Genomic DNA, 26069 nt, shown 5'->3' on the forward strand with positions numbered 1-26069 from the left:
CCTCGTGGTGTCTTGAAGTACAAATTCAGGTCATTTCGGACAGCAATTGCAGCCCACGATGCCCTTGTAGTTGACAGTCGTCAAACAAGCGAAGCAGAAGCTCCCCTGATGCTGCTGTCCCATCAACAAATTTAGGTAGGATGTATCTGGCTGTAGGAGAGGCAGCAGCATCAGTGTAGGTGAGCATGTTATGCAGGGCAACACAGGCTTTAACCACATCCACAGCTTTGTCAGGGAGGAAATCTATGGGTCTTCCCAAAATCCTCCAGCAGGCATCCAGGATACCAAAGTTATTTTCAATCACCCCTCTGGCCTGTATGTGGTGGTAACTGTAGATCTTCTGTCCATCATCAAGGTTGACACCTACAAGCAAAAAGACAAAAGTGGACACATTAGACCACAATGCAGTTAACTAAAAACAGAGATCAAAAGAGCATTTTTAGATGAGTTTAAATGCCTCTATAAGTTTTTTTTGTGATACTGTACAAACAAAGTGTAGATTACCTGGATAGGGCCACATCAAATGTACGTTCAGTGGGAATGCTGCATCTGCCAGGAACACATGTGGTGTTGTGTTGTTGGTGCCAGACAGGATAGCAGCTGATGGAAGATCTAGGGCCCTCTGCAGGAGTCATGATCCAAATTCACTCTCCTGGAAAAATCCAGCGTCATTCTCCTGACCATACGTACACCATGTCCACCATGGTGAAGCGATACTTTGCATTGCAGACAGCCAAAAGCACAATGGAGTGATTTCCTTTGTAATTAAAATAGTCACTCCCTGCATTTGGAGGTGCTTTGATCTGCACGTGTTTGGCAAGTTCCACATTCTCCAGAAATCACGGGCAATGTCGTCCAACTCTCTGGCTGTTGGTTGATGGCTTGGCACACCTCAGACACAATCAAGGACACTGTTGTTTATCCTCAAGGATCCTCAAAGTTACAACCAGTGTCCTGTAAACTGACTGGGTTGCTGTGGGTCTTACCATGTTGTATGTATGGCTCAATGCCATGCAGCAGCTCATCAAAACAGGGAGCAGACATGCGGAAGTAGCGAAAGTGCATTTCCTCATCTATAGCACGCATCTGTCTCACAATATGGCTATATTCCCCATCGAGACGTCACTCTGCATGTAAGGGACGGACAGACCATCTCTTCCCAATTCCCAATTCTTCCTCAGCAACAACAACTTCCATGGCAATATTACCGATGTTTACAGTATTTTGAACAGGCATCGACACAGTCACCTACCACAGCCTAATGCAGGCGAATGTCACCTGTTAATTCAACCACCAGTTAAACTGACACACCGGTAACGCGCTCAGTTGAAAAATCTCTACACATCCAGCAAGGTGGAGATTGTGTGGCCTAGTTACAGTTACATACGTACAGGAGTTACTTCCTTGCATTAGCTGTGCAAACAGCTGGAGTTTAGGACTGTCTCAGCTGTTCATACTCTCAGTGACATCACAGCCAGGGAGGGGGAATCCCCCTAGTTTCCACCTGGTCTCATCCAACAGGAGCCAAAAGTTTGACTCTGCTGGATTTTACACCTGGGTGTGAGTTTAGCAAAGCATGATGGGAGCTGAAGTCCTTTTGTTTGACTTGGCTCCTTTCTTTGTCATCAGTCTTTATGACTGCATGCCTGTGTTTGTCTCATGTATGAGGCCCAACATTTGGATATGTCTGTAATCTCCATCAAGTGAAGGTTTTGTCAGTGTCAAATGAAATGGGATAGGATATTTTTGGAAAAACATTGTGTCAGAACGATGACACTTTTTGGCCACATTTAACATTAGGTAGCAAATGGGGTGCCTATAAAATTGAGTCAACTTTTGGCAAATAAAATATGTGCTTGTAAAAATACAAAACATTTTCTTTCAACAACTGTATCATTATATAACATGATCCCAAAAAAACCCCCTATTTTTAGCATAAAATACAGGATATGCCGAGTCTTCATTTATAGTCGTTTCCCCCTCATCATTATGTTAATCCCTCACCCACTTATAACTGTCTCTCTCCTCATGTCCAGACCAGCCACGTTCAAGATGAGTCTATGACCACACCATCACCAGTGGAAGAGAGAGAGGGGGAGAGAGAGAGAGAGAGAGAGAGAGAGAGAGAGAGAGAGAACCAGAAAGATTTTAACACAAGAGTAAATTGCTTTGCCCGTTCTGAGTCAGCTGACTTCTAGGCTGTACACTCATGTTGTCTTACTTACGACACAGCTCAGTGTTGGTATTAGGGTCTGGTAGGTACATTTATTGAGGGGGAATAGGTCTTTTCTCCTTGCTCTGACCAATCCAGCTGTATATTTTACCATCTCCACACATGGGTGTTGCAGGACATACAACCTACATCCTTACAGGAACTTTCGGACTGTCAGCTACCAGTCTTTTGTTATAAATAAGGACACAACACATTAAGTGCAGAGTAATTCATTGTCAATAGGAAGGAAAACAATATAACAGCCACACGCTACAAAGACAACAGTGGTTTAAATAATGTACATCCACCTTCCCAAATCCCCTCACTTCTGACTCCCAGATCATATGTGGTACATGATGACAGAAGCAGAATATACATACATGTCTGAGCATCACTTGTTAGAAAACAAGACACAGATCATCAAGCAGGCCATCAAACAGTCCAGCATTGCATCGTTTTAACTGAGCATGATCACATCCTCACCCACATACACACACCAAGTAGCATCATCAATAAAACAAGTCATTCCATGTGCTCTATTGCTTTAAGTCGACTAATCTGCTGTTTGGTAAAAGCATGCAGAGCAGGATCATTCCATTAAAACAGTTTATTTAAAAAATGGACTTCTGCTATAGAAAACGAAGCTCCACTGCATGCTTTTCTAAATTGTGTTAAAATGTGCTAAGCTTCGTCTACACACTACCTGAATACAAATGTTTTATAGTACTGATGAGAAGAAAAAGCTTCAGACACAACTTGTCTATGGAAGTCCATTTGTGCCAGGAAAAAAAATAGATGAAATGTTGGGAATTACAAAAATAAAAATACTCATGGTGAAATAAATATTGAGATCATTAAAAATAAAAAATGGCAAAATAATAATAATTTGACTTAAGACGACATTTTAACTACCTCAAAATTAAGTGGTTTACTTGATGGTCAAACATTTTAAGCTGAAATTGTGTCTTTTTTCATCAAAATTATGAGTGTCATAATTTGATTTGACAAAATTTTCTCACAGTTTTGACTGATAATTTTGACCTTCTAAGGCAAAATTAGGACACAACCATTTAACTTGATTTGTGACAGTAGAATTTTAACTTTTTAAGTAAAAGTTACTAAAAAAAAAAAAAAAAAAACCCAAAACATTTTAACCTAATAAATCAAAATTATGATGCAAATGAAAATAATGAGATTTATTAAACAATAACTATGATACAATTTGACAATTTAAGTCCAAACTCATGAGACAAGTCAACATTTTGAGATTGTAAGTGAAAATTATAACTTCTGTCATAACTTAAAGGTGCAGTGTGCAAGATTTAGTGGCATCTAGCCGAACGGACTTGGCAGAATTGGAGTATAATTTTCATAAGTATGGTTTAATTAGTATATAATCACCTGAGAATAAGAAGCGTTGTGTTTTCATTACCTTCGAATGAGCCCTTTATATCTACATGTGGAGCGGGTCATGTTACACCGCCATGTTTCTACAGTAGCCCAGAACAGCCGAACCAAACACTGGCTCTAGAGGGGGCCTTTCGTGGTTTTTTGCAGCCACCATAGGTTCTTCTACATGCTTGGAAGGGGGAGGGGAAGGGGATGGGGGTTTTCAGTTGGTTGCAATCTGCAACCTCACTCCTGGATGCCACCAAATCTTACACACTGGTCCTTTAAGAACATATACGTTTTTATAGTTCATTCCTAAATTTTCATCAATTTCTTTCTTTTTTTTCTGTTTGAAAGGGGCTTCCATAGTTATGACTCATGTGTAAGAATAAAAAACAAAAAAACATGTATGTCCAGGCTACATTCAAACAAACAGCATTTGGAATTATTGTGGCAAAAAGTTTTTCTCGGTTACTCCATACAAATTAATTTACATTCATTTTAAATGACAGCATTTTGGATATTGTGTTCACTGGAAAAGTTTAGCCCTGTGCTTCTAGATTTGAAGAGTAACTCCAAATTGGATCTTGTTCGGAGGACAAGCATTGCTGCATGGTGAGTTACTCTTTAAGGTGTTGAGTGTCTCTTTAAAAAATAAGCACATTCAGACTGACAAATGTGACATTAAAAGATTCCCTCCAGTTGATATCAACTTTAAAACATCCTCAGACCTCAGGAATCAACTACCAACTATTACACGTTAAAATATATTACAACACAAAAGATTACTTCTCGCAAGTTCATCAACCAAACCAAATGTCTACTGAAGGCAGTACTCAAATCAGAAGTGATGATTTAAACAAGAAACTGCAACAAAAAAAGTATCTCTGTGACTCACACAGGGACTGTTTCAGGTTCCTTTGTCTCTGCTGCATTACAATACAAGCTAATCGCAGCATAAATTCAAATCAGTGTGACACTGTAAGCCAATGTGTTGAATGTTTTGACCTGCATTTGAAGGGCGTTTCAACTGTAAATGTATGTACTACAATAACGTAGCCATTCCATATACTATTAATAGGTGGAGTGGGTCACCCTGCCTTTAACAAATGGCATTATAGGAGTCTTCTCTCACCCTGACAAGACTGAAAGTCTGAATCTGCGACATGTCCATTGAAAAGGTTAAATGTAGACATCTCTAAGAAAACGGTGACTTCAGTTGTGAGATACCACCTTCAATCCCCAGTCAAGCCCATGTGTGGACACACAGGTGTACATTTCCAGTCCAATAAATAAAACCAATCTAAACACACAAACAAATGAGCTGTAGGCCTGACTATACTGGTGTTGGATCAAACATCATATAAGGTGCTAAAGGAAGCCGAACACAAGTGGGTTATTAAGAAAATGTAACAAGAATCTCATGTTTGTTCCACAAAATGCATCATTTTTATGTACTCACTCTTTTCAAAAAGCACATCTTGCAAATATATCTATAAAACTACAATTCTAAGTTACAAGTGACATGTCAGAGAGATCAAGCAGAAACACGACTTGATTCTTTAAGCTCACAGTCTTTGGTTAGGTGCCATCTTAAGAAGTCAGCGACACTTTAGAGAAGCCTCACATGTGAGTTCTTGCAAGAAACAAGGAAAGAACATTTGGACAGAATCCCTGAAGAGCACCCGATTCACTTCAAGTGACAGGTAAATGCAATGTTTGAGCTAAAAACTCGACATAGAAAGCGTAAATCGAGTGGATGTCCTGGTTTGGAAGGAGAGGAGCCCTTGGTAGGTCCAACAGACTGGTGCTGGTGCAGAGAGGGAATGTAAGTGATGCTGGTGTCTGGAGTGAAGGAGTCCCACTGCATCCACTGGTGTAAAAGGCAAGTGGAAAGAATTTGAATCACTTTAATCCCAGTTCAGACGTGTGTGTGAGCAGAAGAAGTAGAAAGGGACCCTCGGAAGCAACAGAAATGAAGGCAGCAGTTCCTGTGGAGGACAGCAATGAAATGGAGCCTTTGTGACGAGAATCCTCATCACTCAGGCGTGAGAGAACAGGAGCAGTCCTCAGACGACAGGGTTTGGACAAGGACTCATTCAGGTTTTCATGGTGGAGTTGGTTAAAAGCCCATCTGAAGGTGTTCATCTCTTTCCTGACTTCATGTAGGACGGTATGGCTCCTCGAGCAGTGAGGCCTTCAAAGCGTTTATAGGTATAGTTGATGAAGACCCAGTCCTTGTTCTTCAGGTCGGCCTCTGTGTGGTTGGACACTGGGGCGGCTGGAGGAAAAAGAGGATGAGGTTTTAATTATTTCACATATCACAACAGAGGGCGCAAAATATGAAATGTGCTGGACGGGAACAGGCAGCGTACTTGTTGGTGTGAGGATATCTGAATCAGGGAATTCATCGAAGTTTGAGGTGTCGTCGATGCTTTTGATCTCTATAGGAATGGCAGCAGGTCTCTCTCTGGAGAACAGATCGGAGAAGAAAAGTTCCAGACAAGTCACACATGTTGCATTTGAGGAATTGAAGATGAGAATAATAATAATCATCTGACTTGGCTAACATTTCAGAGTGGCTCCCTGGGTGAACTAGTACTTGGGTGGAGAGTCAAAAATGTCTACGGTCCAGTTTGATGGTCCTGTTCTTCATACATGGATAAATAAGATTGCTGATGAGCTGAACTTTTCAGTTCTTTAAGGATGTTTTAAAATGTGTCTAAATCTGCAGTGAGAACAACATGAGGCTTATTCACAGTTAACTAGATTATGATCTTTATGATTTTCAGGTATAAATGCCTACTTTCCATACAGACACCAACATAATAACTATGTGAGAAACCATCTGAAGAAAACTTGATTGGGACGTTCCAAGTAAAATAGGAGCCAATCCAATAATAAACCCACCTTCACCTCACCAAGTTTCTGTTATGAGACTTACACAACTAATTGTGATGTATATGTTTACACTGAAAGAACTGTCTGTCTGTAACAACAGTGCAGTCATCAATCTACACTCAGCCAATCATCATGGCGTCAATTCTCTACATGTTGCTTTTATTTCAAAATATGTGCTCACTCGTGATAACTTTCACTTCAGATGAACAAATCAAACCTCTAACTGTGGTTAAAGAGCCCATTCAGTTCAATCAACAGGATCATATTATCTAGCTAACATCTTGTTAAGTGGCTATAATTGATATTTTTCATAATAACACTGTGAGATGACTCATACTGATGAACCTACAGAGAATTACCAGCGACTCTGGAGCTCCCTTCGGCTATAATAATCTGAGACGAGATCTCGATGTACTAACAGTCTTTTAAAATGAACCCACCTGATATGGTCGTAGTCCACCCCCTCAAAGAAAGGATTGGACTTGATCACCTCCACACCTGCAGCACCAATCCTGTGATCCTCCTCACAGCAGAACCTGCACACAAGTGTTCACTTACTACCGTATGTAATAGTTCATACGACAACTCAACACAGAGGGTGTTAGATGCTATTATGTGTTTGACATGTTCAAAACAAAACAATGCATTCATCATCAATATACAAAACAAATACAGTCACTGCAATCAGCTGCGTTAATGTCTAATCAGTGATGTGTTGGTACCGGAGGATGAGGTCTTTGGCCTTCTCTGATATAGGCACTTCCGGAGGAAAGGTGAGCGTCTCCCGCCAGTTCATCACTTTCCTGTATGTCTCCTGAGGCGTCTCTGAGCAGAACGGGGGATAACCTGGAAACAGCAAGGACAACATTTGGTATCAGTCTGGTTTCAAACCCGTTAATGTAAATCAAATGATTATGTTTTTATAGTATCTCTTACCGATCAGCATTTCATACATAATGACTCCCAGGCTCCACCAATCACAAAGCTTGTTGTATCCATTTTGCATGAAGACTTCTGGAGCGATGTAGTCTGGGGTTCCCACTGTGGAGAAGGCCTGGAGAGGATTGGGAACGCCAGGGAGAAAGTTAGTTCGCTCATACCCAACAACAAGTCCCCAGGTTGAGATGGATGCCCAGCAAAATTTTATAAGCATCTCTGGAACCTTCTTTCACCTTTATTTTTCAAAAATGATTTCCAAAATCCTGCATAATTTTAAAATCCCCCACCATATGAATACTGCCCTGATTACATTTATCCTTAAACCAAACAGACCCTACGCATCGCTCCAACTACCGCCCTATACAATAAACACTGATGTTAAAATCATAAAGAACAAGATGACACCATCTTTAGAACAAGATGACACCATCTTTAGAACAAGACGACACCATCTTTAGAACAAGACGACACCATCTTTAGAACAAGACGACACCATCTTTAGAACAAGACGACACCATCTTTAGAACAAGATGACACCATCTTTAGAACAAGATGGCGCCACGGGTGACTGCCTCGTTGTTGCGCTCTCTAGTATTTTTTTACGTTTTTGTTTATTTGTGTGGTCTTCAGTACTCCCTTTCATATCACATTCACAAATAAAGAACTGTTGAATATTTGACCATTCACTCCACAAACTCTTCACCCGTCTTTACACACCCAGTAACTTTTTCAGACATTCTAAGATATCAGGGCTTGGAGGAGATGCAGGCGAGGGAAGCATGCTGGAGCGGGGTTCTAAACACCACCCACGTCATTACATCGAGTGGATGTCCACTCTCTGTCAAACAAAACGGATCAACTCCTGCTGCTCATAAACATAACAAACAGGGAGTTTTCGGGATCTGCTGCTCTGTGTTTGGCTTGTTGAGTCCATCCTTGACAGTATTCTACATCTGCTGGGCTTCCAACTCCACTGAATGGTCGCATAACCGGGATAAAAACACACCGAACCACTGCTACACAATATTAAAGGACGCATATCACTCTGTTCCCTGTGCAGCTTTGGGAGTGTTTTTTTGCGGCTGCAACTACAGACCTGGACGAACTTACTGACACTGTGACATCTTACATCAGCTTTTGTGAGGACATGTGTGTGCCGAACGAAACTTTCTGCACCTGCAATAACAATAAGCTCTGGTTCACAGAAAAACTCAGGCAGCTTTTGTCACATCGAGGAGGAGGTCTACAGGACTGGGGACAGGATCCTGTACAGCTAGACTGTGTAGTTATATTAAGTATAACTTTTGTCTGACCTTGCTCTTTTTCATTGGAAATGTGTAAAACACTGAAGAAGCAGCTTGTTGAGTTTAAACCAGCACTGACTGACATTCACCTGTTTAAATTAACCACACCTGCCATCATAGAGCCTGCAAGCCTGTTTGTGTCAGTGTGCAGTGCACTACTTTTTCCTTTGATGCTGCCTTTTGAAAAACCTTGCATGTACATAATGTGTGTGTAATTATACCTCTACAATACATAGCAAAAGTATCAACTGTACATAATCAATCTGAGTTGTTTTTTTCTGGACAAAGCTTTTAGGCCTCAGGGTTTGGGTTAAAATGTCTTTAAAATTGTTTTGTTTGCATTAATTTATTCCATACATTATCTACATAAAAACAAATGGATAGTAGCACAGCTATTATGTCGCATGTCCAAAGTAGTGTCAAAGTGTTTGTGCATGCAGATCTCTGTTCACACCCACCAGCTGCCTCCTGTTTCTCTTCCAGGTCTCAGCTTTCCTCTTGGAGTTCATGTTCTGAAAGGCTGTGAAGAGAGGACATCTCAGTATTACAAAGCCATTCCCTTACTAATGCACTACATTAAATACTGCATCTCCTACAGGCTAACATGTCATGCATCTTAACCAGCATGGAAGCATTGCTTGTCTTTGTTCAGCTTGATGTCTATATGTGTCTTCCTAAACATTGCTCTTGGAACTGTTTTTAAGTACACAGACCCACTCGAAATATAAATATGAAGCAACATAAAGCTGATTCTGAATATAAAAATCAGATGCGATTGGCTGAAGTTGCATGCAAGCTACAGTTGAAAAAAATGGAAAGGGTTGCCTGACTTTGCTTACTGAGGTCACTGGGCAGGCTGTGGTTCAAGTTCTTGTAGAACTCGGTACGGTGAGCTCTCTTCAGCCCGGTGCAAAGACCAAAGTCAGACAGCTTCACATGGCCCTGGAAAGAAAACACACACTATTAGAACTACTGAAGCATACAGTGATGTTTAAACAATATGAGACAAAGTTTGGAATTCAAATTTGGGGGTCACATCAACCAAGGTTGAGAAACTGCTCTACAATAAATCTACAGTAAATTCTCAAATAAAAGCCAGTATTCAAATAAGGGCACCCCCTAAATGATGTTGATATGAGTCATCAGCCGAGGAGTCCATTCACATTTTGTCAGTTGAATCCCTGCCTCTTTTTTTAGCTGCATCATTGTATACAGAGTAACGCAAGGTGACAGCATGTCATTATTATAAGTGAATTACTTGCAGCCTACAAACAACACGGTTAACATGGTAAGTTTAGTATAATGTCCATCTCCAAAGCACTAATTCCACCAGTACAATAGGGTAATGTTATATCTATATGTTGTTGTTTCAACAGTTTTTAGCTCCACTATTGAAGCTCATCTAAGTCAGTGAAAAGCTTTTAATTTGAAGCAGTAAAGCAGGAAATGTTAGGTTTGCATCAGCGGTAACTTTACACAAAGCTGATCCGTAAAGCTGGCCAATCAGAACAGAATAGGCACATCAGGAGGAGGGGCTTAAAGAGACAGGAGCTCAAATGGACTGTAAAGAGACACAATGTGTACTGAGGGGCTGCATTGAGGGCTAGTATAAGATTAATAAAGAGTTTTTTGAACAGTGAATTATGCAAAGCTACTCTGATGTTTTTTCACATTAAAAGAATAATGATGGTGCCACATAAAACTGTAGTGTTTCTACCTTCTCAATTAATGAAAAGTACACATATCTTTTTTTTTTAAACAGCCAGGCTCTCTTTTGCAGGAATGACCTGACCACAGGGCTGTACGATTAATTGAATTTTACTTTCGATTACGATTTTGGCTTTGAACAACTATGAAAACAAAACAATCACGATAAAACAGTTATTGTTTATTATTGTCATTGCGTAATGATGCTCTCATTTTATCATGTTGCAAATCTAGCACACCCCTTTCCTTTACACCGGGGCGCTTTCGCTCCTTCCTAAACGCCTCCAACAGGCGTTGAGCGTCTCTGTCCACAGAACCGGCCGTCTGTCAGCAGCAGCTGCTGACCAGCAGCCGGCTAACCTGCCTTCACCAGGCTGACTGACAGCTGAAATTTACTGAACCAAAATAGTTTGCATGTCGGCTCCACAGGAAGAAATCAACAGTGTTTACTTAGTGTTTGTACTTATTGATTCATTGGTTTTATGTCCTTGTTAGTCTGCCTGTAGTGAAACCAGAGCTAACAGGTGCTTCCTGCGCAGGCTCCACTTCACTCAGCTGCCCGACAGACCAGCTGCTTCTTCCCACTTTAACCTCAATAACAAACTGGGGCATGGTGCTCTGGTTGGATCCAAACAGAGAGCCGGGGCTAGCTGGGAGGCTAGCGGAGCGTTAGCCGCAGCATGACCGGAGGGAAGCACAGCCAGTTAGCCTCTGCTAGCCTCCCAGCTAGTACAATCATTAGTACAATCTATGATTGCATGTGTAATATGCATATATCGACACTGGCAATCGGAAAAAATGAGAGTCAAAAAGTAATCTGGTTAAATAATCATGATCTCAAAATTGACCAAAATAATTGTGATTATGATTTTTGCCATATTGATTATTGCAAAAATCATAATCATGATTATTTTGGTCAATGTTAAGATCAGCCCTACCTGACCACACTCTCACAATAAAATCTATGAATCATTGAGATATTTTTAACTTTTGTAACAAATTTTAAAAGTGAAAGACAAATGGATTTAATAAGAGATTCAAAACTAGATTCAGATTTTGTAAACACAGAGGAAGTTTTTGTTGGCATCAACTGGGGGGTCAACCCAGAGGCTGCCCTGCCTGGATTTGATGACCTGGTGTTGCTACCAGGAATGAAAATAAATTCAATGATACTGACATGTAGAAAGAGGAGAGAGAGAAAAATAAGTGTGTGCATGGGTGACCGAGAGAGACGGAGTGTGCAGGTGGAAAAACAAGGAAGTGAAACTGAAATTAAAACTTTTATCTGCTAATTATTCAATGTAATTCAGTGTAATTCTCAGGTTTATATACAGTAGGCTTGTGCCGATTGGCAATCAGACTGTATATCGACAATTGAAGGGATGATCAACGATTAGTTTTTCCTACACTGATATTAAGACGATTATTACTAACTATCTTTGCCCAATTGTGCATTTAGAGATGTTTGTGGTGGAGTTGCATGTCTGCCTGCTGAACCCTGTTAATCAGCACCAACACAAGTCTGCTGTCTCTTTCCCGTAGATCTGACACCCTGCATCGCTGTTCTCCATGTGCCTGCTCGCCAAAACCTTGCACTGCGCTCCATAAAAGGTAGTTATGGATATGATTTGGATTGTGATATTAAAGATACGATAATAATGTTAACTGGAACATAATGCTGATGTGATATTGTCGCACCAAGCACAGACACATGGACGTGTGCTGTGACATAGCTCCCCCCACCCCCTCCTACTCCTGCCACCCCTGGCGTGATCTTGACCACAACCACAACTGGATGATATGAAAATAGAAACGATCGTCAAACCCTAGTACACAGAGGACTGCAGTTTCTGCCAACAGTGAGAAGCAGGGTGACTGAAGTCTCATGAACAGGTCCAACACAGGTCTGGTGAACAATGACGGTTTCTCCTTACCCTGGAGTCCAACAGCAGGTTGTCTGGCTTGATGTCTCTGTGAATGAAGCCCAGCTGGTGGATGGAGTCGATGGCCAGCACTGTCTCTGCTATGTAGAACTGAGTGGCCTCTTCTGTCAGAGTGTCTTTCTTCATCAGGAGGGTCATCATGTCTCCTGAAGGGACAACAGCAACAGAGACCACACTCAGTTCTGTCTATACTGATGTAAACCTGCTCATATTAAAGTTCAGATTTAGCACTTTAATGTAGTAACCATTATTTTATTTCAAATTGAGCCTGTCTAAATACTTACTGTCTGGGCTCTAGGTTGTAATAGTGACTGAATCACTAACTAAACTAGTTTCGATTATATCCGGTCTAAATCTGTTCCTGAGGAGGTAAACTGTACAGCACAAGCTACCATGGTGATCTATAATACTTAGGAGTAAGGCAACTTTGTGGAGCCAGAAAGTGTAAAGGTTAGTAGCTGGAGCGTGATACAGGTCACAGGTTCTGATCTCCCAACAGCATTATGTTGTGAGGTCACATAGGTATGCAGGTATGTCAGTCTCAATATCAATACCTGGGGCTTTGGGTATGGGCCGATACAGAGTACCGATCCGATACCAGTGTTTAATTAATAAGCTGCAGGCCTCACTGTGTGGAAGAGACCTGGAATCTCTAGATGACTCGAGGCTGCTGCTGCTGTTCGGCTGCTCTAATCTGTTAACATGAGCGCCGAAATGAAAAGCAAGAGGTTGTGTGTCCCAGGCGTAAGGCAACATCAGACTTGACTTTGCTTTCCTAACTTTGTAAAACAAAATGTAACCAAAAAAAGTATTTTTGTGTAAAATGATATAATAAAATAATGAATTCATGAAGAGTGATTCAAGTCATTCATTCACAGGGATACACTCACTGGCAGGAGGAATGGGGTGTGTTAAAGACAGCACATATACAGCTGATTCGGGTTGCTAACTAATTTAATTCTAATTCTTGGGGCCATCTCCCTGACCTTGGTTACCGTGACAACGCTGGTTCAGACAGCTGCCGTGCATCCAAGGAGAGGAGCCAGCGTCTCTCTCTGTAAGATTTACTGTTGCTCACTCTGTGACCTCAACGTCCATGCTTGACCCAGTGTAACCCATTCTGTAACCCCTAAAGTTACAATTTTCCATGACACTATGTTATATTGGATTTAATTAGTGGAGGTGTTTCGCTGTTATATTTTAGGCCACACACGACTGGTTTTCTCTTAGCAAGATTAGCTACCATAGATGGTCTTATTGACGTAACACAGGCACCACGGAACAACTGCTATTTACTAAAAACAGCATCCAAAACAACTTCACATGTTATAAGTTGCACTGTCCGTTAAGCCTTGTGCTTCACAATGCTGAAACAACAGCAGCAACCCAGCTCCGGTGGGAGGAAAGCACCTAACGGCAACCGCACGTGCGTCTTCCTTTCTAGACAATAGATCAACTGAGATCGGCCCCCATTGTCATCGATATCCAATCCAGCTGTCTGATTAAGTATCGGACCAGACATGGACACAATGAACTGGTCTTTAGTGGTGAGACTCGTACCTCCTGGCAGGAATTCCATGATGAGGTAGAGGTTCATCTTATCCTGGAAGCTGTAGAACATCTTGACCACCCACAGGCTGTCTGCCTCCACCAGGATGTCCCGCTCAGCACGGATGTGACCGACCTAACAAAAAGGTCAGAGCGCACATACACACAGGGGGTTAAAAATGCCCGATAGCTTCAAGAACAGCAGTGTTTGTATTTTGCTGCTTTTCATCTCCTCCTCACCTGTTCTTTCTCCAGCATGTCAGCCTTGCGAAGAATCTTCATGGCGTAGACATGACCAGTGTCCTTCTTCTGCACCAGACGCACCTAGAAGAAGACACAGCTTGAAAAATATTGCTTTCTTGGTCTATTCTGTGCACAACACATCGATTACATGTCTGTCCATCCTGGAACAAGGATCTCCCTTCTCAGATTTTTCCCCCAGTTTTTCTTTATCCAAATCAAGGGCGCTAGGACAGAGGATGTCATACACGGTACAGATTGTAAAGCCCCTTGAGGCAAATTTGTAATATGTGATATCGGGCTATATAAATAATATTAGATGAGTTTAAACAGTCACCTTACTCCTGAATTACACTGCCTTTATTGTGTGAATCAGTACCTCAGAATTTTTTTCCTTAAAGGAGACGTATTATGCTTTTCCTTATTTTCAGACATATATATATGTATTATGTCATAGTGTCTGATGTTCATGTTAAAAGTGGTCGACGTGCCAAATAACAATGTAAACATATGTAGCAATAATCCCTGTGAGCAAAAAGCAGCAACTTCAGACTGCTCTGAACGCTACGTTTCCTGCAGTTTTTTGTACTTTGAGCCCGAGCTGATGTCAGCTTGTGATTGAATTCTTTATATGGACATCAGCTACAACTTTGCTGCTCCGCTGTGGGAGTAGTTACGCTAAAGCCATGACTCCATTACACAGCACAGCAAAGTAAAATAAGTAGTTTATCTGTGGGAGGTGTGCTGGTTCTCACTGTGGCTGTTTCTACTTGTACTCTTCCTCCCTGCGTTACTTCTAACTGATCTGCTTAAGAAATAGCTTCATATGTTGTTGTTTGACTGGTTTTTAGCACCGCTAACAAAGCTCCGCTAATTCAGTGAGGAACACATTTCACTTCCTGTAATTTCTTCACAATAGTTAGTCATTTAAAAGCTTTTAATGTGAAGCAGTAAAGCAGGAAATGTTTGGTTTGCTTTAACGATAAAGTTACACAACTCTGATACATAAAGGTCTGATACTCTGGAGCATAACAGAGCCACCAGACCCCCTAACTGTAGGGGTCAAGCATCCAGTCCTGTACCAGTTTTTCCTTTAATTTGTCACCTGTCTGTATATGTCAGATGGAATTCATGATCCAGGTATTCGTGTATTATTTTATGTGTTTTTACCTCTCCAAAAGCTCCTCGGCCAATCACCTTCAGAGACTCAAAGTCCTCCAGACCCAGGCGGGTGCGTTTCAGGCGAAGAAACTCTGTCTCTTTCCTTGCGTGCTGAGAGCGTCGCACACGTTTCTGCGGAGCAGCGACATGTCTGTTACCATTAAATACAACATTCTGTGTGATGCACACTTTCACTCACCACTGGCTCCAGTCAGCTGCTTGAAGCGAATAAAGTGCACGTGGTTTACATCTGTCATGATCTCAAAGCCGCTATAACACAGTTCCACTTAATTAATTAACATGTTGTGAATGCAGTCTGTAAACTTGTGTGGGAAGTTATTTCCCCTCAGACTACTTCCACGCCGTGTATCATCCTCAATAAGCTTCAAAACGTTGTACATCATTATTTGCTCTAACCATAAGGAAAAGATGAATGAGACGGAGAGATTTAGGTCTACCAAGCTCCTACTTGATTGGAGAACATAAAATAGAGAAAGTTCAGAAATTTCAAAATATTTCTTAACCCTTATGCCTCACTAGGGACCTAAAAGGGCCTTTAACGTTTTATTTTTTGGATAATTTTGGCTGTCATTACGCTGTAGCCATGATTTTTGGCAAAGGTGTGTATTTTTTAATCTATTTTTAAGTCTATAATACACTGTGTAGAAACAATACTAATTTTCAGCATGTTAAGGCCCTTTCAGGTCCCATTGAAACCACATTTTTGATCTCATGGTTGCTACAGCATAAATTCATGCATTCTGTTTTATAAGACTGTCAAACTGAGGCTTCAAAATGTTAGTTTCTGCTATTTTCTAGCTGATTGAGCCAGTTTCTCTTTTCCCTTTGTGTGAAATACGTTATTCTCCTTGTTCCACTAGAGGCATTAATCCACTATTACGAATACTGCAGCCAAGTATATTATAGCTTGAGTGATATGTGTAGGTAGGGATGTCTAAATGTGGTGTATGTGTGTGTGTGTGTGAGAAGCTAAAGAGACATCATTTATATAGGCTGCAGGTTACTCCTTTCTCCCTCTCTCTCTCGCAGACACACACATACACCCACCTTCACCCCCCCGACACACACATGCACTTACAAACACAGGCCTTCTGACTCAATAAAATATAAGATATTATACTAGATACAGATGCCTACATGAGTTACAGTACAGTATGTGCTATTGACCTTTGAAGCTGTGTGTGTGTGTTTGCGCGCACGCTTGGAGTGACAGAACAAGTGTTTATCTGTCTCTCTGTCTATGTGTGTGTGTGTGTGTGAAACAAGAGGGCAAATGATTCCGATGGCATTTTTTTCCATTTGCTCGGATTTATGTGTCTTTTAAGTACGGATTCATATGTCTTTGAAACACAGAGATGAAAGTCAGTTCAAACCCCCCGTTTACATAGATGTCTATTCATACCCATACATGGTAAATGGACTGTACTTGTGTAGCACCTTTCTAGTCTTCCGACCACTCAAAGCACTTTTACACTATGAATCACATTCACACACATTCATACGCTGAACGGGTACGGGGGCGACCATGCAAGGTCCCAACCTGCCCATCAAAGGAAACTAACCATTCACACACTGATGACACAGCCATCAGGAGCAGGGGAGGGAGGTCTGCACAAAAAACAATGATGCATAAATATCAATGTTGTTGGTAAACATTAACATATCCCAGACTGTGATAAACAAAAAAAAAAAATCACCTATCCTCTAGTATATTGAAAAGATTTCAGTTTTTGTGTTTTTTCTTTTATAAAAGTTAGTGGAATCATCTCAAAAACTGGCATTTAAAGGGTTAAAATTCTGATAAGTAATTAATATTTAGTAGTTTTGATCAGGACTAAAGTTGGTTAAAAAATTAACTCAGTCAAAGTGGAAAAGAAATATGAATACATCATATTTTTATGGCAATTTTTTGACCTTTTAGGTCCCTAATATATGTATATATATATATATAATATATGCTGAGGGACTTTTTTTGACATTGCACAAATAATAATATATAAATATCAATGTTGTTGCAAATCACTGACATATCCCAGACTGTGATAATCAAAAAACAAACATTTTCCCACTTGCCTTTAGTATATTGAATTTTTGAATTTTTGTGTTTCTTCTTTTATAAAAATTAGTGGTATCATTACAAAACTGGCATTTAAAGGGTTAAAATTCTGAAAATGAATGAATATTTGGTAGTTATACTACTACTTATAGGTCCCTAATACTATATATTATACTATATATTTTAAGCAAGGCACAACGGTTAAAACTACATTTCCCAGTTGTGTAAAGCTGGTGTAGGGCAGCCTGGGGTTCAGACCATGGAACCTTTGTTCCGTGTCATCCCAGTCTCTTAAACGCCCCGTGTTTCCCTCTACTGTCACAATCTAGTAAAGCTAGAGAATGTCCCCATCCAACAAAAGACAAAGCTTTCTGTTCAAGGAAAAAAGTATTAAGCTATTACAGCACTGTTGGCGGAGGATGTAAAACGTCCAACCGACTTTGTAACAGGGACTTGGAAAGACCACAGTTCCTTCAAGTGAATTCTCACAGAGCATGCTGAGGAAAACACCGCAGGCACTCACCTCTTCATCAGCCAAGCCCTCCTGATCCATCACTTTCTCCAGTTTCTGCTGCCTGAAAAGAACATTTTACCGTTACCAATACTTTACAGCCACCAAATACTGTGTACACATCCTGTTTTACTGGTTCTGTTGGAAAGATGGCAAAAACAATATCAAGAAAAAGGCACCTGCACACTTAACTGATGCTTCCCAAATTTTTTTTTTAGTATAGCATCATCAGGTGAATAATCAGCATGTGCTAAAAGATAAAAGAAATAGAGACTTCACCTGAAGTCAGCCCTACCATCAATTACACAAACATGTATCCATCAAATCATTTACAATGGTTACAACAGCTAGGGCACGCAGTCGATGCATTAGTCAAGAATCCTGAGTTAGTTTTGTTCATTCATGCCAGTAGAATTGCTGCCTTTTTTTTAGCCACGTCATTATACACAGGATAATGTAGGATGACAGTATAACAGGCTGTAAACTTTTACAGATTCTTATTTCTAAATGACCTTGTAGGAGGACAATCGCTTGTTTTTTTAATTCTGTTAACTAATCTTTGATTCTTAAGGAAAATAAGAGACAGACTCTCTGGATTCCTAAGCTGGTAAGAGCAGACCCTCGGCCTGCAGAACTCACCTTTGTAACCTTAAATGGGGGTTACCAGTGATGCTCAACAGACTCAGAAAGACCCCCTAAGAAACCGTTTTGATAAGTTGAATTATGACATGAACTAAAAGCATGAAATGACCCTAAAGGCCACTTGGACAAGAGAAAAAAAAACTTCCACCTTAGAGGGAAGACAGACTCTTATCACCGAAGCCATAAACTAACCCACATTCCTGAGGACTTTGTGAAGCCTCCTTGCAAACCTGAAATTCATAAATGTCTAATCATTATGCAACTTATATCATGTTATTTGTCATGTAAATACAAGAAGAATTGTATAACTTTCATAGGTGTTTGACTATCTACTAAAGAGATATAAGACTTTGATTTTATTTCCCTTTTCTACTACAGGTAACAACACTGCCCTCTATTGACCCTCTAGTTAAACTCCCTTATGAGAAGAGTTCATGAATGTTTGATAACCATGTATTTGTATTTTAAAACCACCCACGTGTTTAACTTCTGACCTCATAGACAATCATATTTTAATAGTTAAATTAGACAAGTAGTTGTGTTGAAAGAATGAAGTTTCTGAAGAAAGAGGAATGTAAAGATATAATGTTTGAAAGATTTGAGTTTAAAGTTTTCTTTTATTGTTAAACAATAGTCACGTTGAATGCTTTTATATTATGAAGTAAGAGTTATGTTCAACTTATATTTAAATATGTTTCTGAAAGTGATCTTATCACAGAAGTGTTGCCTAACTTTATTTCCTTTCACTATAGTATTAAACTTTATTTCAGTAGATGGTTTAAGATGTGTGATCTAAGAAAGTTGAATCAATGATGGTTTTATGATTACACATCATGAAGTGTTAATATGAAGCTTAATGTTTGTTATTAGAAGAACTGACTTATCATGAATCATGTAAACTGCTCAACTGTTTCTTGAATGGTTTTACAAATATGATACAAGCTGACAGGAACGTTATTAATCAGAAATATCATGAAATGCTTGGACATTATGAAAATGTGTTTACAGCTTTAATGTGAAATAATAGGCAACAGTGACTTGAAGTGTGAGTTTTTGCGTGTAAAAACTTCCCTAAATATCTTTACTTCAGGAGTCGCAGGCTGCAAAGCACCAGCCACACCTAAAGCCCATAGAACAAAGAAATAAATAAAATACCAAATCTATCAAATGGACCCTACTTGGTTAGAAAGCTTGACTAATCAACTAACTACCAAAACAGGTTAGATCACCCAAATCTGTGATTTTATTTAACTATACCTCCCGGAGAATGATGCTAATTGTTTTAGCATTCTACATTCACATACATGAAACGGTTAGCATTAGCTTAAATGTTTTGCTATTAACTACCAAATCTATCAAATGGACCCTATTTGGTTGAAAGCTTGAATAATCCATTAACTAACAAAATAGGTTAGACCACCTGAAACTGTGTTTTCATTGAACTATACCTTCCAGACTACGAAGCTAAGTGTTTAGCATCTTTCATTCGCTTACATGAAACGGTTAGCATTAGCTTTTCTATTTAAAACTTTTGAGCTTATTATCAATTACCCCGGTGGTCTACTAGTTATCTTGACTAATCAGATAACTCCTTCTATGAAGGAGATGAGAGTAAGTGTTGTAAAGTCAGCTTGACCAGATAGCCACATCAATCATCTTTCTCTTAAATATGATTGGGCAGGTATTTATTACATAATAAATTCCCTAGTTTAGCCCCGCCTAACTGCAACCCAGTAACAAGGGAAGGGAGAGAAACTTTCTAAAGAAATACATAGGCTATGTCAAAGGCTATGTTCTCATACTTTATAGGTGTTTACTATATGCACATTAGATCCCAAATGACATGATTAATAGCCAATCATGGATTTGCCTTTCCAGGGGCTTTAAATGCAGTGATGTCAGCTAAGCTACTGCTGACACAGACGCGTACCAGTGTCTCCTCCTCTACTGTCAAGTGTGATCAACTCTTTGGCTGACAGTGCTGTCAACAGCTGCAGGAGAGACACTCTGTGCTGCACTTGCATTTTATAACTGAGGTAATACCAGGACGCACACTTTTTATTTCTCTAACTGTGCAGAAATCTGATGTTACACATCACAGATGATGAAAAACAACATTAAAACACCAGTCTTACCAGTAAAATATAAGACTCATGTAGGCTATTATATCAGGTTAGTGTGGGGCGGCTGCTCTGCAGGTGCGCTTGACTGTACTGTAACTGCGGTAACTGGGCTCAGACATGAATAATATTTCCCCATTTATATATATCGTGTGATGATAGAAAAACATTTATCGTTTCATATTATGCTCTATCGTTTATTTCATTGTGTTGCAAATGACACTCTCTATGGCAATATTTTTCATCATTTGGAGTCTGTCCATCTTTTGCACGGATTACAGTGATAAATGACTCTTCTTGGCTTTTTACTCGCCAAGGTTCCATTGCACTTACAGTAACGTAACAAGTGTAGCTGTCGTCAACTCTCCACCGCTGTCTGTCTCTCCTTGACTACGCTGCACACACACAGAGGGCTCAGCCCCACCCACAGTGAGAAAGAGCAGAGAAGAGGAGAGAAGCAGCGAGGAGGCAACTATAAATGACAGCAAAGGAGGCAGTAGAGACTGTCATTATTTATGTTCAGTGTTTCCCCTATAATTGTACCGGCCTGGCAGGCCACCAGGCCAACAAGAACCCCCCCGCCGGGCCAAAAAATATTTTTTACATGCTAAAAATAACACCGAACACCCATTTATTCAGAAAGCAGTGTTTGAGAGCCTCTCAGCAGCGCTGTTTCAAAACATGAGTCAACGTTTGTGTCATTGCCAGATATACTCCTGGTAGGGTATTTCCTTTTAAATAACAGGGCAGTACGTAAGCGGGTGAGTCGTTGAGTGAGAGAGCAAGCTGTAGAAAAGTGACAGTGAATGCAAGTGGAGCAGAGAAAAAGGTTAGCAGTAAATTGTCAACCTGGCAGTAAAATGTACAGTACAGGCTGCAGTTTGTCAGTTAATAAATGCTGCAGCTTCTCAAGGCCAAGAAAAGTCTCGCCTGTTCTTTCACCGACTGCTGGAAAAGTGAGGAGGGTTAGTCCTGAAGTTAGACTAACCTGACGATGCTAAACCATTGACTGTATGGTGCTAAACAGAGAAATATGGTTCACCACGGGCAGGGCTGAGCCCTCTGTGTGTCTGCTGCACACACGGAGGAGACAGTGAACCAGCTGAAGTACTTGACTTGACAACAACTACATTCATTACGTTATTGTAAGAGCAGTAAAAGCTTCATGAGTGAAAAGCCAAGATTAATTTAATTTAATCCATACGAAGAATGGACAGACAAGTATTAAAATGTGCTATTTCAGGATAGGTATTGCTATTAGGATATAAAATGACCTATATGGGGATATGAGATTTTGGTCATGTTGCCCTGCCCTACTTAGATGCATAGTGCACAGTGGATGTGAAACTTGTGGGTGTTACCTCATCTCTCTCTCCTCGTGCTGGGCGATGAGGTTACTGTAGAAGTTCTCCAGGGTCACTTTGGCCATAGTGACCCGCTCCTTGGTGTGGTTGCTCATGGAGGAGCATGAGCTGTGGCCGGTCATCGCCATGCTTTACCTGCAAGGACAAGACAGACTGACTGAGTGAGCTGTCCCACAGGAGAACATCCACTTAGTCCACACTACTGAAAACACACGAGAAGACACTGTACCAGACAGGGCAGATTGAAAGATGGGATGGGATACAGGAGGGCTGAGGGAAGCAGCAGAGAAGACTATTAAAATATACCTTGCTGTTATTCAGAGGTCAGAGTAATTCAGTTGTTGCAGCATTGAGCTGAGCTCAAAAAAGCTGGAACTGTGACATGAAATGACGGTTGGCTCATAAAAAGAGGAAGGAAAGCTGCTAGCTCTGCCGCCTTAGCGGAGAAATGGTGATAACATTGTGACAGTGCAGTTATGAAGAAACAATGAGGAAATCTGATTTGTGCAAGCACTGATGGTGGAGTCATGTTGTGAGTTAGATGGGAAGTTTTAGGGCATGCCAACTCCAACATGTTTCTAGACTGTCAAAATTCATATTCATTCATTCATAATCGTGCCACAAAATCCTTCAGACAAATATATCATCTCTTTCATCACTATAATTTTTTCCCTATTGATTTTGCAACGGTGGTCTGTTTATAAATTTGTATGACATTAAGTGTTAAAAAGCCTCCCAAAAATTGAAAAGTTACATAGTAGGAGCATCCATGAATGCAGTCTTTGCACAAATTAGCTCCCTACGATCGGCCGTTGCCATAGACGCTGATAATAACTATAGGTTATATCAAAGTAAGATACTGGAAAGGGTTGTTTTTAACCAAATTACCAATATCCTGAACAAAAATAATATTTTAGAAAAATTTCAGTCAGGGTTCAAATCACAGCACTGAGACAGCTCTCACCAAAGTTGTCAGTGATATCAGGATTAGCGCCGATGCCAACAAGATCTCCATTCTAGTTCTGTTAGATATAAGTGCTGCCTTTGATACAATTGATAACAATATTCTTATTGAGTGACATGAGAACTGGGTTGGCCTCTCTGGGAGTGTTTTAAATTGGTTCCACTCTTATACATCAGGGAGAACGTTTTTTTTGTCACTATGGGAGATCATTTATCAAAGAAATATGAGAAACCTTTTGGTGTTGCTCAGGGAAGCTGTCTTGGTCCTCTGCTTTTTTTAGCTGTACATGCTTCCTTTAGGTGATATTATCAGAGAACATAAACTTAATTTCCACACAGCTTTATATTTTGATGGACCCAAGTGATGACCAAAACCGTTGCCATTTAACAACTGGTTTGGCTGCAGTAAACAAGTGGATGCAGACCAACTTTCTTACATTAAATGGTGAGAGAACAGAAATTTTATTAGTTGGTCCACAAACAACTTGGCAGTTTGGCCCCACAGGTTAATCAGAAGTCACGAGCCCGGGTGTTATCCTAGCCTCAGACTTAAATTTTAAATCCCATATAAAGACGGTGACTAAAGCAGCTTTCTTTCATTTAAGAAACATTGCTGAGGTACGGCTGTTCCTATCCCAACAGGATGCCAAAAGGCTTGTCTATGTGTTTTCAAGTAGATTAGACTACTGTAATACTCTTTTTCACTGCTCTTCCATTGATAAACTACAACTAATTCAGAACTCTGCTGCCAGGTTTTTAACTAGAACAAGACAGACAAGCATATCAGCCCAGTTTTAGCTAACATGCACTGGTTCCCAGTGTCTCTAGGGATTGATTTTAAAGTTCTTTTACTTGTTTAAAAGGCTCTTAATGGTTTGGGACCAGCCTACATTACTATTTCTTTGTTGTTTTATAATCCTTCACAGCTGCTTAGATCCTCTGCTGCTGTTTTTTAAAATACAAACTATAACACATATAAGACAATCGGCAGCTCAGCCTTTTTTAACTATGTATCAAAATGATAGAATTCCCTGCCGGAGGATATAAGAGATACAAGCTCTGTGAACATTTTTAAAACAATTTATTCAACCTTTCTTTTAACTAACTGTCACTCCTCCTTTGTTCTATTCTTATCTTTTACATATTTTACTGGTTTTATGCCTTCCTTTGTTTTATTTCTATCTTTCACATATTGTATTGTCATGTTTGTTATTCATTTAATTGCTCGGCTTTAACGCGCAGTATTTGCACTTCTTTTAATTTGCCTGTTTTTATTTATTCTCTTCACTTGATTGTAAAGCACTTTGAGTTACAGCCCCTGTATGAAAGGTGCTATATAATCTAAATATTATCAGGGCTCAACATTAACTTCTTGAGGCACTTGTCCTTCAGACAAGAAAATTTATGATAATTTACTTTTTCATTTTGTTTGCAAATGCAGAATTCAGACGAACAAACTGCTGAAAGCATCCAAACAATGTCAACATATAAATGATTCAATTTATGAATTTTATGAAAGCCGTCACTTCCCTGTTAACGATCTTTTCATTTGATCCTGATCTGTGAAGCACTTTGTAAAGTCTGTGTCAATATGAGCTCTAAAGATTAATCATTGAATCTGAAACTAGTAGTTTTATCACAGCGTGGGCATGTCATGGATACGTGGTGTCCACAGTGTCCTCAAAGACATGAACAGTAAGGCGGTTGTATGAGTGCTTTTCTCTACACTGAGCTGAAATGAAACAAGTGCACAAAAATTAGGTAAATATATATTAAATAAATATTAACAATATTTATTTACAACACATAAATAAATGTAGGCCTTATGGATGGATAGATGAACCGATTAGTCTCTATCTTAAAAACAAATCTCGATTCTCACTCCGTCTTAATGGTCCTTCATATAGATCTGTGTTTGTAATATGACAAAATAACAAAACTGACTTATGAGGAATGACTTTGCTCAAACTTAAAGCCAAATCAAGACAACAGTTTGACTTATAGATGACTCAGTCAGATGAATGATGAATTAGCATTTTGTGTTTCCTAATACCTGAAAGTAGCTGTCAGTTTTAGTGCAGTGTTTACAACAGTTACTGAGGTCAACAACCTTTTATTGCTTAAGAAAACATCATGATAACAGAGTTGTTGTGTCGTGTTAGTGCCTGTATTAAAAGATCTGTAAACCTTTTTATAGCAGGTTTTGATCTTGTGCTTTGACTTTTGTTTGTTTACATTTGGGTAATAGATTATGCTTTTAAAAATATTTACATATCAATAATTCATCTAGATACAGGTGTAAGTCAGACCGTACCAGGTTTTTCTGCCTGCTCTGAATGTGTTCATGTCTTGGACTGCCGATGTGTTTCTCTCATCTCCTTGAAGTCTTTCTTTAAATCTTGAATCAGTTGCACGTTTTTCCTTTCAAATCAGTGCTTTACTTTCTCCTTGTTTTTCTTTTAACACCATTAACGTTACATGCTGCGATTCTTCCTCACTTCTGTCTCCTCTCTCTCTTTTCTTTCACTCACTCTGAAAATGTTTAAGCCGTCCTTTTAAAAAAATCTGACAGAGCCTGAAGCAGAACTTTAACTTGTATGGTGTTAATTACAGTAATTGTGGACAAACGGCACACAGTGGGAATGCGTCAGTAGTCAGGCCAGTGCTAGCACAAGCGCAGAGGGTGAGCGGCAGAAACATGACGTGAACGCGAGCGGAGCAGAGGAAACGTTTAGCGGTACGTTGTCAATGTGGCGGTTAATGTACAGTACAGGCTGTGTGTCAGTTACTAAATGCTGCAGCTTCTTAAGACAAAGACAATACTCATCTATCGAAGGGGATTAGCCCTGAAGTTAGCAACAACGCGTTAACTTGACCAGGTTCACTTAAGGTGGACTGACTTTTAAGGTGGACCAGCAATTCTCATTTTAGTGTCAATCTCAGGCGTTCTTTAACAGAGAACGGAGAAAGTTCATTAAAACTGTTCACTGAATGTTTGACTTTTCCACAAAATGCTGCCTGATTTTTTTAGATGTGAACGATTCATTA

General features: G+C 39.9%; 1 protein-coding gene across 2 annotated transcripts in view; it reads right to left on the reverse strand.

The window, feature by feature from the left end:
- Positions 1-3393: 3393 nt before the first annotated feature.
- LOC122982483 (serine/threonine-protein kinase 38) overlaps positions 3394-26069 on the reverse strand; it is a 28676-nt gene continuing 6000 nt past the window's right edge. Inside the window, exons 2-14 of one of the 2 annotated variants that reach the window (XM_044351801.1) lie at positions 22056-22193; positions 17945-17996; positions 15354-15476; positions 14184-14267; positions 13956-14079; positions 12387-12541; positions 9585-9687; positions 9204-9265; positions 7439-7556; positions 7225-7348; positions 6943-7038; positions 5977-6071; positions 3394-5882 (exon numbers count right to left, since the gene is read on the reverse strand). In XM_044351801.1, coding sequence (XP_044207736.1) covers positions 5746-5882; positions 5977-6071; positions 6943-7038; positions 7225-7348; positions 7439-7556; positions 9204-9265; positions 9585-9687; positions 12387-12541; positions 13956-14079; positions 14184-14267; positions 15354-15476; positions 17945-17996; positions 22056-22186 — 1404 coding nt within the window. In that variant the 5' untranslated portion in view covers positions 22187-22193 and the 3' untranslated portion in view covers positions 3394-5745. Of the gene's footprint in view, positions 5883-5976; positions 6072-6942; positions 7039-7224; positions 7349-7438; positions 7557-9203; positions 9266-9575; positions 9688-12386; positions 12542-13955; positions 14080-14183; positions 14268-15353; positions 15477-17944; positions 17997-22055; positions 22194-26069 lie in introns of both variants that reach the window. The other variant, XM_044351800.1, reaches the window with a different exon arrangement.

The sequence above is a fragment of the Thunnus albacares genome, chromosome 5 (assembly GCF_914725855.1).
Source record: "Thunnus albacares chromosome 5, fThuAlb1.1, whole genome shotgun sequence".
NCBI classification, from domain to species: Eukaryota; Metazoa; Chordata; class Actinopteri; order Scombriformes; family Scombridae; genus Thunnus; species Thunnus albacares.